Raw genomic sequence first — 12,881 nt, 5'->3', positions numbered from 1 at the left:
AGGCTGAGGGTCAGTCAGTTTTAGCTCTTTCTCTGCCAGAGGGTGTGGCTGGTAACAAGAAAGGTTTCCACCCCTAACAATGTGACCTCAGGCTGCTGAAGTCCGCCCCTATTGTCTGAGGGACAGAATTGGCAGTTTCTCCAAGTATGCCATAACTCAGCGGATATCCGACATATCATATAAAACACAACATTTTACATTCCGTCAGCATGCGCTGAACCAATCGATATCAAACTCGCTTGGAGCGCCACCTTCCCTGCCTATGTAATCGATATCTCAGGCTGTGAGATGACTAGGAGATCGATTAACGTCTCAGAAGGTGGGCTGCGCTAGTCGCATGGCGTACTGTGAGTTGTGGACCGCTGGGCCCAAACGGTTCCGCAATATCCATCGAATTATGGACTACTATGAAATGAGATATGAAAAGCTCATTAAGCCAGGGACATGTCTCTGGGTGTTCTCAGGACAGGCAGGAATGTCACCTAATGATTTTACGATGCGTTCCTGTATCCTGCTTCTTATCAGCAATTCCTTGTAGTAGATCTGTGAGCTATGTGAATGCTCTGGTTTTTTGGGTTTTATTGGGGATCGTCAGGAAGTGTAAATAAGCACTCACATTCCTCACTGCAGGGCTGGTGAGCTGGAAGAACACTCATTTTTCTAAAAGCAGGCTAAGGCATTTAAAGGGGTACTCCAGAACCGATTTTGTGCGCAATTACATGCGCTTGCCGCAATGGCGTTCGCGGAATCGTGACACTGCCTGGCACTGATTGGCCAGGCAGCGCACGGGTCTCGGGGGGGGGCACCCTCTGATGCGCAGGGTAGCGGTGAATCAGCGGCGATCGTAAGTAATACGCAGCTAGCAAAGTGCTAGCTGCGTGTATAAAAAATAATTATGCAAATCGGCCCACCAGGGCCTGAGGAATCCTCCGCTGAGGGTTACCCCGAGCTGAGCTCGGGATAACCGGCAAGGAGGTTAAAGAGTAACTGTCAGGCTGCAGAAGCTAATTTAAACCTCTATTCTCCTGTGTTAAACAGTTTAGAAGGAAGCCAAAAAGCCATTAGTGAAGATAAAAATCTCAGTTACCTTTGATGTGTGCTTATCAGAAAAGCTGTTAGACCTAAGAGGACGCAAGCCGCATACTATACTGCAAAGCATTCTGGGGCCCTCCCCTCGGCTGCTAATGAGACGTTACAGCAGCTTGTAATCAGTCCAGCGCGTAGCACTGATAAATCTCCGGGCCAAGTACACTGCAGGAGTCAGCTATTGTTCCTAGCCACATGGCTCATTAATATTCACTGCACACTGTGTTATTCAGTACGAGCTTTTCTGTGATCAGGAAGCAGGCAGGACATGACGACACATTTGACAGAAAAACATGGAACCTGCCATGAGCTGTCAGGAGCATCAATCTCTGCATATACTATATAAAAATTCTGTGAAGTACAAACGTGGACAGTGAAATGCATATGTAATGTAAGTACAGCCAATCTTTAGCTACTGATATATGTGTTTATTTTCTCTGAGACCTTATACCTAACAGCTCCTCTTTAAGTCATATTGATGAACTTGATAAGCATTAATGTTTTCTGAATGTAGAAAATGTTTTAAAGGGACTCCGAGCTCAGAAAAAAAGGAAAGTTGTACTCACCAGGGGCTTTTTCCAGCCCAGTGCTGGTCGGGAGGTCCCACGCCGGCGTCCTGGCTCCTCTCCTTCTCCCCGCTCCGGAATGGCTGGCAGGCCGCAGCCCGGGCGACACTCTCCCGAGTGTCGGGCTGCTTCTTCCGCATATGACGCGGATTACGTCACACGCCGGCCGCCTCGCGTCATCACGGCGGCCGGCGTGAAAGTACTGCGCATGCGCGAACAAAGCGCGCATGCGCAGTACTTTCACGCCGGCCGCCGTGATGACGCGAGGCGGCCGGCGTGTGACGTAATTCGCGTCATATGCGGAAGAAGCAGCCTGACACTCGGGAGAGTGTCGCCCGGGCTGCGGCCTGCCAGCCATTCCGGAGCGGGGAGAAGGAGAGGAGCCAGGACGCCGGCGTGGGACCTCCCGACCAGCACTGGGCTGGAAAAAGCCCCTGGTGAGTACAACTTTCCTTTTTTTTCTGAGCTCGGAGTCCCTTTAACCCGATACCTGTAATAGGGGGCTGAGAATAACCAGCATCAAAATAGCTAGATATGTAAGAGCTTGTAGTGACAAGTTACTGACATAGGCCTGGTGCACACCAAGTGTTTTTGGTAGTGTTTTCAAAACCGCTGCCGCCTCTGAAAACACTTGGCTAATGTACAGTATCTCAATGATATAATGCACACCAGTGGTTTAAAGTTTTTAGCAAACCGCAAACATGGCTCCTGCAGCATTTTTGCAGTTTGCAGATGCATTTCTGCCTCAATGTAAAGTATAAGAAAAGCTCAAACCGCTCTGAAAAATGCTAGACCAGAGAGGTTTTCCAGGCGTTTTTGTTACAGAATGAAAAATAAGAAAAACACAACCGAGAGCGAATAAAATATACTAACAAGTATGGGTTGCCAAATGTAGGCAACCACTAAAAGCGCATATGGGGCTGTTAAGCCTGTCCCCACTCAGGCTAAGAAGTCGCTCTCTGTAGTAGAAGAAAGAGGGTGATCACACCCTTCCACCAGGTGGATAGAACTTGCAAGAAGAAACAGAGGCTCCAGCAGGATAAAAATGGACCATATATAAAAGCAGTTAAACCAAAGGCGCCAGCAGGATAAAAATGGACCATATATAAAAGCAATAAAACCAAAAAGTCACAACCGAACCAATATAAACGGTTATAGACAAGTTTTTTAATTATTACTTCAATAAGACAGTTGCTCGCGAGTCCCAAGCCCGCTTCCTCAGGCAAAATACAAGAAAAGGAGTAACTTGCCAGTTGTGCAATCTGATGCAGAGCGCTGCATCAGATTACACAACTCGCAAGTTACTCCTTTTCTTGTATTTTTCCTGAGGAAGCGGGCTTGGGACCCACGAGCAACTGTCTCATTGGAGTACTAATTAAAAAACTTGTCTATAACCATTTATATTGGTTGTGTTGTGACTTTTTGGGAAGTGAGTCCACCCTTACTCCCCCCCCCCTCCGAATTTATTGCCTCTATATATGGTCCATTTTTATCCTGCTGGAGCCTCTGTTTTTGTTACAGAAGCTGTTCAGTAACCGCTTTACTGTAACAATTTATGAAATCTGCTACACAAAAACGCTCCAAGAAAACGCTAGGCATGTTTAGAAAACCTCTCTAAACATGTCTAGAATCGCTCTGAAAATCTGCTTCAAAAACCTTTGGCGTTTTGCCAGCAGATCCGCTAAAGGTTTTTGGTGTGCACTGGGCCATAGTCAGGAAACTGAAGCTTAGTGCATGGGTCCCAGTTTGTTAAGGACTGTGAGAAAATGGGAATTTTTCAAGGTACAAATGGTAAACTGAGTATTGCAAAGTGACTTCACACTACAGAGACTGCAATAGCATCTGATTTTTTTTCTAATTACCCGCATTTCACAGAAAATAAGACACAGTCTTATATTTATTTAACCTCCAAAAGATGTGCTAGGGCTTATTTTCGGGGAGGGCTTATATTTCTGACGGGTATAAAATCTGACACTGTTACTGTATGGGGAGGTGTGCCGTCTTTTATCGCACCTTCCTTGGGGCTGCGTCCATGAGGCAGGGAAAGGCGGAGATCCGCGCGCAGATTGACTACAGTAGAGGCAGAGCTACAGCTCTAAGCTCTGCCTCCCCAGGCAGCAAAATGCACGACTTTGAAAGTTGTGGAATTTTACCCTGGGAATTTGGGGGGTATAAAGCCCTCATTTTGCTGCGGGAATGCAGCGTTTTACCTCTCCTCATACTGCTTCAGGTAAATAGCAGATAAAAAGCAGGATTTATTTTCACTTCAGACCCTCTTTAAGGCAAATACCCACGGCATATGTTTGCCTGTAGCGACAGACAAGAGACAACAGCGTACATTTAGAAGCAACAATTCCAACTCGTGACAACAAACAAGGTAAAGACTAGAGATGGCTTGAAACTCCGATTTTCAGTTCGCGAACCTCGAACACGAACCTCTACAAAAAGTTCGGTTCGCGCGAACTTCCGCGAAACGCAATAGACTTCAATGGGGGGGCGAACTTCAAAAATTAGAAACATTTATGCTGGCCACAAAAGTGATGGAAAATATGTTTCAAGGGGTCTAACATCTAAGTTTTTGCATGGATGAGTGGGATAGACGCCAAAAGTCCCGGGGAAAATCTGGATTTGACGCACAGCAGCGTTTTAAGGGCAGAAATCACATTGCATGCTAAATTGGAGGCCTAAAGTGCTGTAAAACATCTTGCATGTGTATACATCAATCAGGTAGTGTAATTAGTGTACTGCTTCACACTGATAGACCAAACTCACTGTGTAACGCACCGCACACATCTGTTTGTGTAGTGATGGCCGTGCTGGACTGGTGCGCACCATGATGAGAGTGCAGGTGATGGCGGCTTTCCAGACCATATGGTCGCCGGGCTGAGGTAACTCAATGACAGAACAGTGACTGTCCAGCTGATCGAATTTGGTCTGTCCACAATGAAGCAACGACCTTATCTTGGGAGTGCCCCCAAAACGAATGCGAACCACCAAAGTTCGTGCGAATAAGTTTACGGGCAAACCGTTTGGGCCATCTCTAGTGAAGACGCGGCGGAAGCTGTCTGCCATGGACTACAGCCGACTCTCCACCGGATGCTTCCCTAGACGTCTTTTGGTAGCGAATCTGCTGTCTGTAGAAGATTTTCGTACACACAGCAGGACAACAAAAGACTAGGCGACGGTCTGCACGACGAAAGCAGCAAGCGATTGAACAGTTTACTCGGACAAGACCTTGTCTGCAGACTGTTGTTATTGCTCACAGCATACACATCAATTTACTGTCGTGCCACGTAACCCGTGTCTGTAAAAACATTTGTACACTGTGTGTATGGGCCTTTAGGATGAGGCCCAGTTTACAACTTCTGTCAGGGCAAATTCTGGCTGGATGGCTTGCTAGTCAGCAGGAAGGCTTGGAAAAATGTTAATTGCACTCAGCTCAGGAAGGCTTGTTGATGCTGCTGCTAAGAGCTAATTAACTCTGTGTTCTGCCTGGGATAGCTGGAAAGTTAACCCTTTGCCAGCCCTGGCTGCTGTGACACAGTAAATGAGATATGACATGTTCTATATGAAAATGGTGAATGTGTCACAGGCACTACTTGCAAATGAAGACCTTGCGCCTACCACACCTAGTGCCAGTTCCATCCACGGTTGTTGCAGGCAGCAAACAAAATCCCTTTTTTGTTTTTGCGTGTTCCTTGTTAGGGAGTGAAAAGACATTTGGGCCCTTATTCAAGAGACTTTTCCCCTGAATTTTCTCACAGGAGATTTTTTGATATCAATAAAATACCCTCTCAGTCCCAACAACCAAAAGAAGTATTTAAAATAAGTCACCCCAAATAACTTAAGTTTGCTACTGCTGTCCATACCTAAATGTTAGTACTTTTACTTTGCAGCACGGACCCAGCCTCACAGAGACAGGAGGACGGGGTCAAGGAGCCAGGCCGGGTGTGCGGCGGGTGCACGTTCGCATGCGCAGTAACAGGCGGCAGGCGGTGGCGAGAAAACACTAGAGCCTGTTTTTAAACGGGCTTGGGTCTGCTAATATATATATATATATATATATACAGAAAAGTTAACTGAATCAGGGCCCTGGTTGCTTCATGCTTCAGTCATTACATTTCCTTCACTCCTTTACCGGTTTTCACAGTATATTACAGGTTAAACAGAGGGACAAGTCTGAAAAGAATAGAGTCCCTGCAAAATAGAAAAGCAGAGAGTCCCTGCAAAGAAGAATCTGGAAGCAGATGGAACAGGTATTGGATATTTAGGGCACCGCCAATCACAAAAATGGGACATTATATACAGCAACACTTGTTTACATCAAAATCATCCCATACAATAAAACGCAAGTGTCCCTACGTCTGTCCCTGTGTCAGTGCTTTGCGCTACTGTGCATGTCAAGCACTGACAGCCGTTGGGACAGGACACAGGGCGGGCCGGCCAAGCGAGCGAACCTGTGTGCACTGATGTGTGTGACTGACTAGCGGCGGTGGCGGCGTGAAGAGACCTAGAGCCTGTTTTTAAACGGGTTTAGGTCAACTATTCTATCAATAATCAGAATCGGAATCATTTATTTCGCAAAGTGCAAATGGGTGTTGTACCCAGAATTGGTTTTGGCTCATACAGGTTCTGGAACGATGGGGTGGGGGGTAATGTCTGAAAGTCAAGAGCCAAGGCAGCCATACTATGGCGCCACCAGTCGCACTTGGCAATCATCTGTCTTCCCTAAGGAGACGTGGGGGGAGGGGGGCAGAGGGTGGTGAAGGTTCAGCAGTGATGACCCAGTTCTTCATAGAAGCCTGCAGTGCACACTTTAGTTGTCCAAAATTGCAAACATTTTGATTGAAATTGTGATTCCCCCTGTTAGAATTTTCACACGTGTTTTTCCATGAGCAATTTTCAATTGTGTTCGTGTGCATTTAAAGTTTAAAATAATTAACTCAATGGCTCCCTGAGGTGCATACCTATGAAAATGCCGGATGTACAAATGGGTGTAAAATAGTGGCAATAGAACATTGGTAATTTTACTGATACTCTATTATGCACTTTACCTAAGGGGTACTGTTCTTAGCTTGTTTCAGACCTTCCTATCTGGCAGGACACAGCAAGTATGTCTGGGCACACACTACTCTAATCCAGTGCCACTTCCCTATGGAGTTCCACAGGGTTCTGTACTATCACCATTACTCTTTGCAGTCTACATGCTCCCACTGGGCAAAATAATCCAGAACTATGGCCTAGGATACCATTGTTATGCAGATGACACACAACTGTATCTGTCCTTCAAGCCTGGCACCCAAGACCCATCAGCATCCATAAATGCGTGTCTAGTGGATTTACAAAATTTGATGAACACCAGCTGGCTGAGGCTGAACTCTGACAAAACAGAAGTGTTGGTGGTAGGTGGTCCACACATGATGGATAAAGTTCAAAATGCTCACCACCTCAAACTAGCAATTGGGGGAGATACTGTACAGTATAAAGACTCTGTGTGAAACCTTGGGGTGACCCTGGATGGAAATCTAAAACTCAAACAGCAGATATCAGCTGTCGTCAAGTCTTCCTTCTTCCATCTAAGAAATATAGCGAAAATCAAACACCTTATCCCAGCTGAAGACCTACCTGCCCTGGTTCATACATTTGTATCCTCCCGCCTAGACTACTGCAACGCCCTGTTCATCGGATCTACAGAAAAGGTTCTGCGCCCCTTACAGCTAGTGCAGAATGCTGCAGCCAGACTCCTAGCCAATGCCCCCCGCAGTTCACACATCACCCCAGTACTGCAAACTCTTCACTGGTTGCCAGTAAAATGGAGAATCAATTTTAAGATCTGCCTGCTGACATTCAAGGCTCTACACCGCATGGGACCCAAATACATAGCGGATCTATTGGAACTTTATGCCCCTCCACGCACCCTCCGCTCTGCCAACAAGATGAAGCTGGTTATTCCCAGGATACACTTAACATTTGGTGCTTGGGCCTTTTCCTACGCAGCCCCTACTCTATGAAACTCACTTCCACAATCAGTACGAGAGGCTCCCTCTCTGGACAGCTTTAAAAAAAGGCTAAAAACTCACCTCTTTTCCCTAGCCTTTGAGACTGCATAATGCAGGGTCACAGCGCTTTGAGTCCCCAGGGAGAAAAGCGCTATATAAATATTATTGTTATTGTTACCGATATTTTACTATAGCCTAACCTAACCTATTCTCACATAGAACCCTTCCTCTTAATACCTAAAGCTAACCTTAGCCACCCCCCGCAAACCTAACCCTTAACACTCCTTCCCCCACGCCTAACCCTTATGACCCCTGCACACACCTAACCCTTAAGATCCCCCCAACCCTTAACACCCGCCTCCCTCCACATCTACCCCTTTAAACCCCGTCTTACACTTAAATTTTCCCTCAATGCCGATATTTTAATATCGGCATTAAAATATCGGCATTGAGGGGAAATTTGGGAGCCTGCGGCATCCGATAATGCCCTGCGTCCATTGCCGCTAATGTCATTTCTCCACTATAAGGAGAATCTGGCACATACTGTTAATGTAATTTCTCCACTATAAGGAGAATCTGCAAACTGCATCATCCAATGGTAAGATTGGATGAAAAAGGTTTGATCATTAGTGGCCACCATAAAGAATTCAAATTATTGATTCAGAATCTTTTGCTAATCATTTTTCTACCCATTGTTAAGGTTGGATGCACACTTAAGTTGTCCAAAATTGCGAACGTTTGGATTGAAATTGTGATTCCCCGTGTTAGAATCTTCACATGTGTTTTTCCATGAGCAATTTTCAATTGCGTTCGTGTGCATTCAACATCACAACTATTTTAAAAGCACATGCTGTGTGCAAAAAAAGGGACCTAGGCAACCCCTCCCTCCTCCCAGTGGAAAAACATGAACAAATGCAAAACACCCCAAACACCAACAAGCAGCCCATAGGGATAGATCATATGTACGGTGACCTGCATAAAACACAAAGTAACAAAAAGTCTGTGATTTGTCCTAGTGTACACCCAGCCTTAAAGCAAATCTGAAGTAAAAGTAAACTTATAAGATAATGAATTGTATGTGTAGTACAGATAATGAATAGAACAGAACATTAGTAGTAAAGAAACAAAAGTCTTCTGTTGTTTTCAAGTACAGGAAGGGTTAAAACACTTGAGTTATCTATGCAAAAGAGCTTCTCTGAGCTATTCAACCAACTTGGTCTAACTAAAGCCTCTTGCACACTACATGGGATTCCAATTTTTTTATAAGAAATGTAGCGGGATGCAGTACTTTTTTTAATCGGTATCAAAACTGGATCGTATAAAAAAACGGTAACGCATGTAGTGTGCAAGAGGCCTCAGTCCTGTTTTTTAAATAGCTTAAACAGCCTAGAAACAGTGAGATGCAGCTTGAGATAAGGTTTTAATGCAGGAAAGTTCAAAGGGTCATTAGCTGTATCTGTTTTACAGCTTAAAATAAAGACTGTGGTTTCAAAACTGCAAATATGACAGCTATGTTATAAATAAAGCTATATAACTGAACCCCCTAAATTCTCCCCACCAAATCACCCCAATCGTTTATCCACAAAATACCTGCCCCTCCAAACCACTCTCTCTCCCTCTCCTCCCCACTCCCCCCCCCCCCTCATTATGGAATGCTGTTGTACAGCACTACTATCTCCACGCACAGAACAATGTAGGATATACTGTATTACACTGCATGGAGAAACTCCATAAACCACAATCTCTCTGCTTTATAGGCTGTAGAGGCAGTCCGGACATCAGCACAAGCACCCATGTACACTGCTCATTGTCAGTTTCAACGTTTGTAACTGTAGATTGTCAATCACTGGTTTGTGAAGGGAGAGATCGGGTTGGCTTTGCTAATGGATGAGCTAGCAGGTAGTCCGATATAAAGGTGGGAAGGTATGATACTGGCACATAAAAGAGTTTAGTAATCCACCCTACGGAATATCGTGTCCATGGATGTACTGCAGTCAAGGCGTGCTCCAGACAGTCCGTCACTTGGCTTATATGAGGGTTACATTTAGAAAGTCTGTATTCAATAAATCTGCAATCTGGAAGAGAATAAAATGCAACAAAATGGTTAATAAGTACATTAACTATAAGGGCCCTTTCACACTATGGAGTTGCGGTAAAGTTGCGTTAAACAATTTTACTGCAAGAGGCCGCCAAGTAAATGAAAATCTATGAAGACCTTTATACTCAAGTACTCAGATCACCGCAATCCTGACGCAAAGTCAACAGTGTATTACCACATGATCCGTGCCTACCACGCAGATTATACAGTAATGCAAGTGTATGGTGACGCAGTGAGTGTAAACGACGAGCACAGACTGACGGGTATCCCGGTGATGAACTTCCTGTCCAGCAGGGTGTACATCACTGAGTGGAGGGAGGGTCTATGCAAATTACCCTGTCTGCGCTGTCTGGGACAGGGTAATTAAAAGAGGTTTTGATGCAGTACGATTCTACTGCAACGGTCTCTCCCCCTGCGGGAGAATAGCACCGCAGAAGTGTAAAAACAACCTAAATATAATGATGGTTTACAGTTGTTGAGGTTTTACAAAGGAAAGACAACGATCTTGAGCTGTATTTAATTGGTATAAATCTCTCTATAATTTATCTTATATCTACATAGTTACATAGTTAATTTGGTAAAAAAAAAAAAAGATATCTGTCCATCAAGTCCAACCAGAAAAAAATACATAAAATACATAAAAAATACACCATCCTGAACCTGCACATATCCAGTTGATCCGGGATGAATTGTTGCCAAGTGAAGCATAAAGTAAAATAATTTCCAAAGATTTTGTACATTTAGTTTACATGAGGAATAAAACCCTGAGACCAAGAACTAAAACTTGACTTGATCTTATGTTTGCCACCACATTCTGCAAATACGCAAAACATACATTGTTTCACTAATGCACATTGCCATGGCAGGAACTTCCTATGATGTTCCCACAGACCAAATCAAGCATATGTCAAGGTGGCCTTTCCAGGTGGATTATGGTAGAGGAAGGTAAGCAACCTTGGAAGACACCTGCACAGCCAAAACAATTAGGCATGGTTGTTTTAGCTTAGAATTTAAAGGGTGGATTTAGCTTTCTCCATATTCCTGGACTATAGAGTAGGGTTGCAAGATGGATGTTTTTTCTTCCCAAGTAAAATGTGCTCTTGCCATTATAAAATTTTCGATTTGTGGCAAAGAAAGTAAATTTTGGCCCCCAATAGTAGTGTCCTTTTTTTCCGAAAGGGCAATTTTTTTTCTGCTTCACTGTTGCAACTGGTCTCAGTGTATTAAGTGATAAAGATGCTAATCCTGCATTCAAAACTTTCTCTGCTGTTATGATTTGGAATTATCACATATTTTAGGAGCAATGGCCCTTTAGTAGTCGTTGCCAAACAGTTGCATGCTGTGGATGCTTTTTATCTACAATATATTCCTCCTCTTCCCTTTATTTCCCTGCCTAGCTGACTAGCTGTTTACAAGTAAGGCAGAGGTGATTAAGCGATTGGAGGAGAAAAGAAAAAAAAGTTATGGGAAGAATGACATCAGTATTTAGCCTCAGCTGTGGGGAAAATACATGGCCCCCACCATGAACACAATCTCTCTCATTTACTATATAAAATTCCCTGAAATCAAAACGTGGAAAGTACAATACATGTTATGTACGGAGATCAAGTATTTATCTACCTATATATGTGTTTTTTTTTCCTGGCATGGCTAATCCTCCTGCTTTAAAGAGACACTGAAGCGAGACTAAATCTCGCTTCAGCTCTCATATATAGCAGGGGTATGTGTGCCCCTGCTAAAACGCCGCTATCCCGCGGCTTAACGGGGGTCCCTTCACCCCCAACCCACCCCCCGCAAACCTTGGTCGCAGACTTGGTCGCTAATTTCTTCTTCCTGGAGGCAAGGGCTAACGGCTGCAGCCCTGCCTCCCAGTGCGTCTATCAGACACGCATCGCCGCCTCTCCCCCGCCCCTCTCAGTGAAGGAAGACTGAGAGGGGCGGGGGAGAGGCGGAGATACGCGTCTGACAGACGCGCGTGGGGCAGGGCTGCGGCGGTTAGCCCTGCCCCAATGCGGAAGCGCTCCCCCGCATTCTGGAGGGGATTTGAGGGGGCAGGGACCCCCGTTAAGCCGCGGGATAGCGGCCTTTTAGCAGGGGCACACATGCCCCTGCTATATATAAGGTCTGAAGCGAGATCTATTCTCGCTTCAGACTCTCTTTAAAGAGGAACTCCAGTGGAAATAACGTAATGAACAAAAGTGCTTAATTTTTACAATCATTATGTATACATGATTTAATCAGTGTTTGCTCATTGAAATCTTTCCTCTCCCTGATTTACATTCTGACATTTATCATATGGTGACATTTTTACTGCTAGCAGGTTATGTCAGTGGAAGGAGATGCTGCTTGCTTTTTTTGGGCAGCTGGAAACAGCTGTTATTTCCCACAATGCAACAAGGCTCCCACAGTGTGATGTCAGCACCATGGACCTGACATCACACCGTGGGAGGGGTTTCAACACATTATCAGCTATACAGAGCCCCCTGATGATCCGTTTGAGAAAAGGAAAAGATTTCTCATGGGAAAGGGGTTATCAGCTACTGATTGGGATTAAATTCAATCCTTGGTGACTGTTTCTCTTTAAGACACTGTGATCTTCAACTGAAGAGTAAAGATGTCGCGAACCTCCGATTTTCGGTTCACGAACCGGGTTCGCGAACTTCCGCGGAAGGTTCGGTTCGCGGAAAAGTTCGCGAACCGCAATAGACTTCAATGGGGATGCGAACTTTCAAAAATAGAAAAAATTATGCTGGCCACAAAAGTGATGGAAAAGATGTTTCAAGGGGTCTAACACCTGGAGGGGGGCATGGCGGAGTGGGATACATGCCCAAAGTCCCGGGGAAAAATCTGGATTTGACGCAAAGCAGCATTTTAAGGGCAGAAATCACATTGAATGCTAAATTGCAGGCCTAAAGTGCTTTAAAACGTCTTGCATGAGTATACATCAATCAGCGAGTGTAATTAGAGTTCTGCTACACACTGACACACCAAACTCACTGTGTAACGCAGCACAAACAGCTGTTTGCGTAGTGACGGCCGTACTGGACTGGTGTGCACCGTGGCCAGAGTGTAGGCCGTGGCGTTTTTCAAGCCCATATGGTCGCCTAGCTGTGGTAGCTCAATGATAGAACA

At 44.9% G+C, this 12,881-nt stretch overlaps 1 protein-coding gene across 1 annotated transcript in view; it reads right to left on the bottom strand.

The window, feature by feature from the left end:
• Positions 1–9,335: 9,335 nt before the first annotated feature.
• The window catches only part of LOC137544097 (retinol dehydrogenase 16-like), a 37,440-nt gene continuing 33,894 nt past the window's right edge, over positions 9,336–12,881 (bottom strand). Inside the window, exon 5 of the mRNA XM_068265160.1 lies at positions 9,336–9,726. Within this exon, the coding sequence (XP_068121261.1) occupies positions 9,491–9,726 (236 nt within the window). The 3' untranslated portion in view covers positions 9,336–9,490. The remainder of the gene's footprint in view (positions 9,727–12,881) is intronic.

The sequence above is a fragment of the Hyperolius riggenbachi genome, chromosome 2, assembly GCF_040937935.1.
Source record: "Hyperolius riggenbachi isolate aHypRig1 chromosome 2, aHypRig1.pri, whole genome shotgun sequence".
NCBI lineage: Eukaryota > Metazoa > Chordata > Amphibia > Anura > Hyperoliidae > Hyperolius > Hyperolius riggenbachi.
Note: the sequence above shows the minus strand (reverse complement) of the source record. Positions and strands in the feature narration are given on the sequence as shown.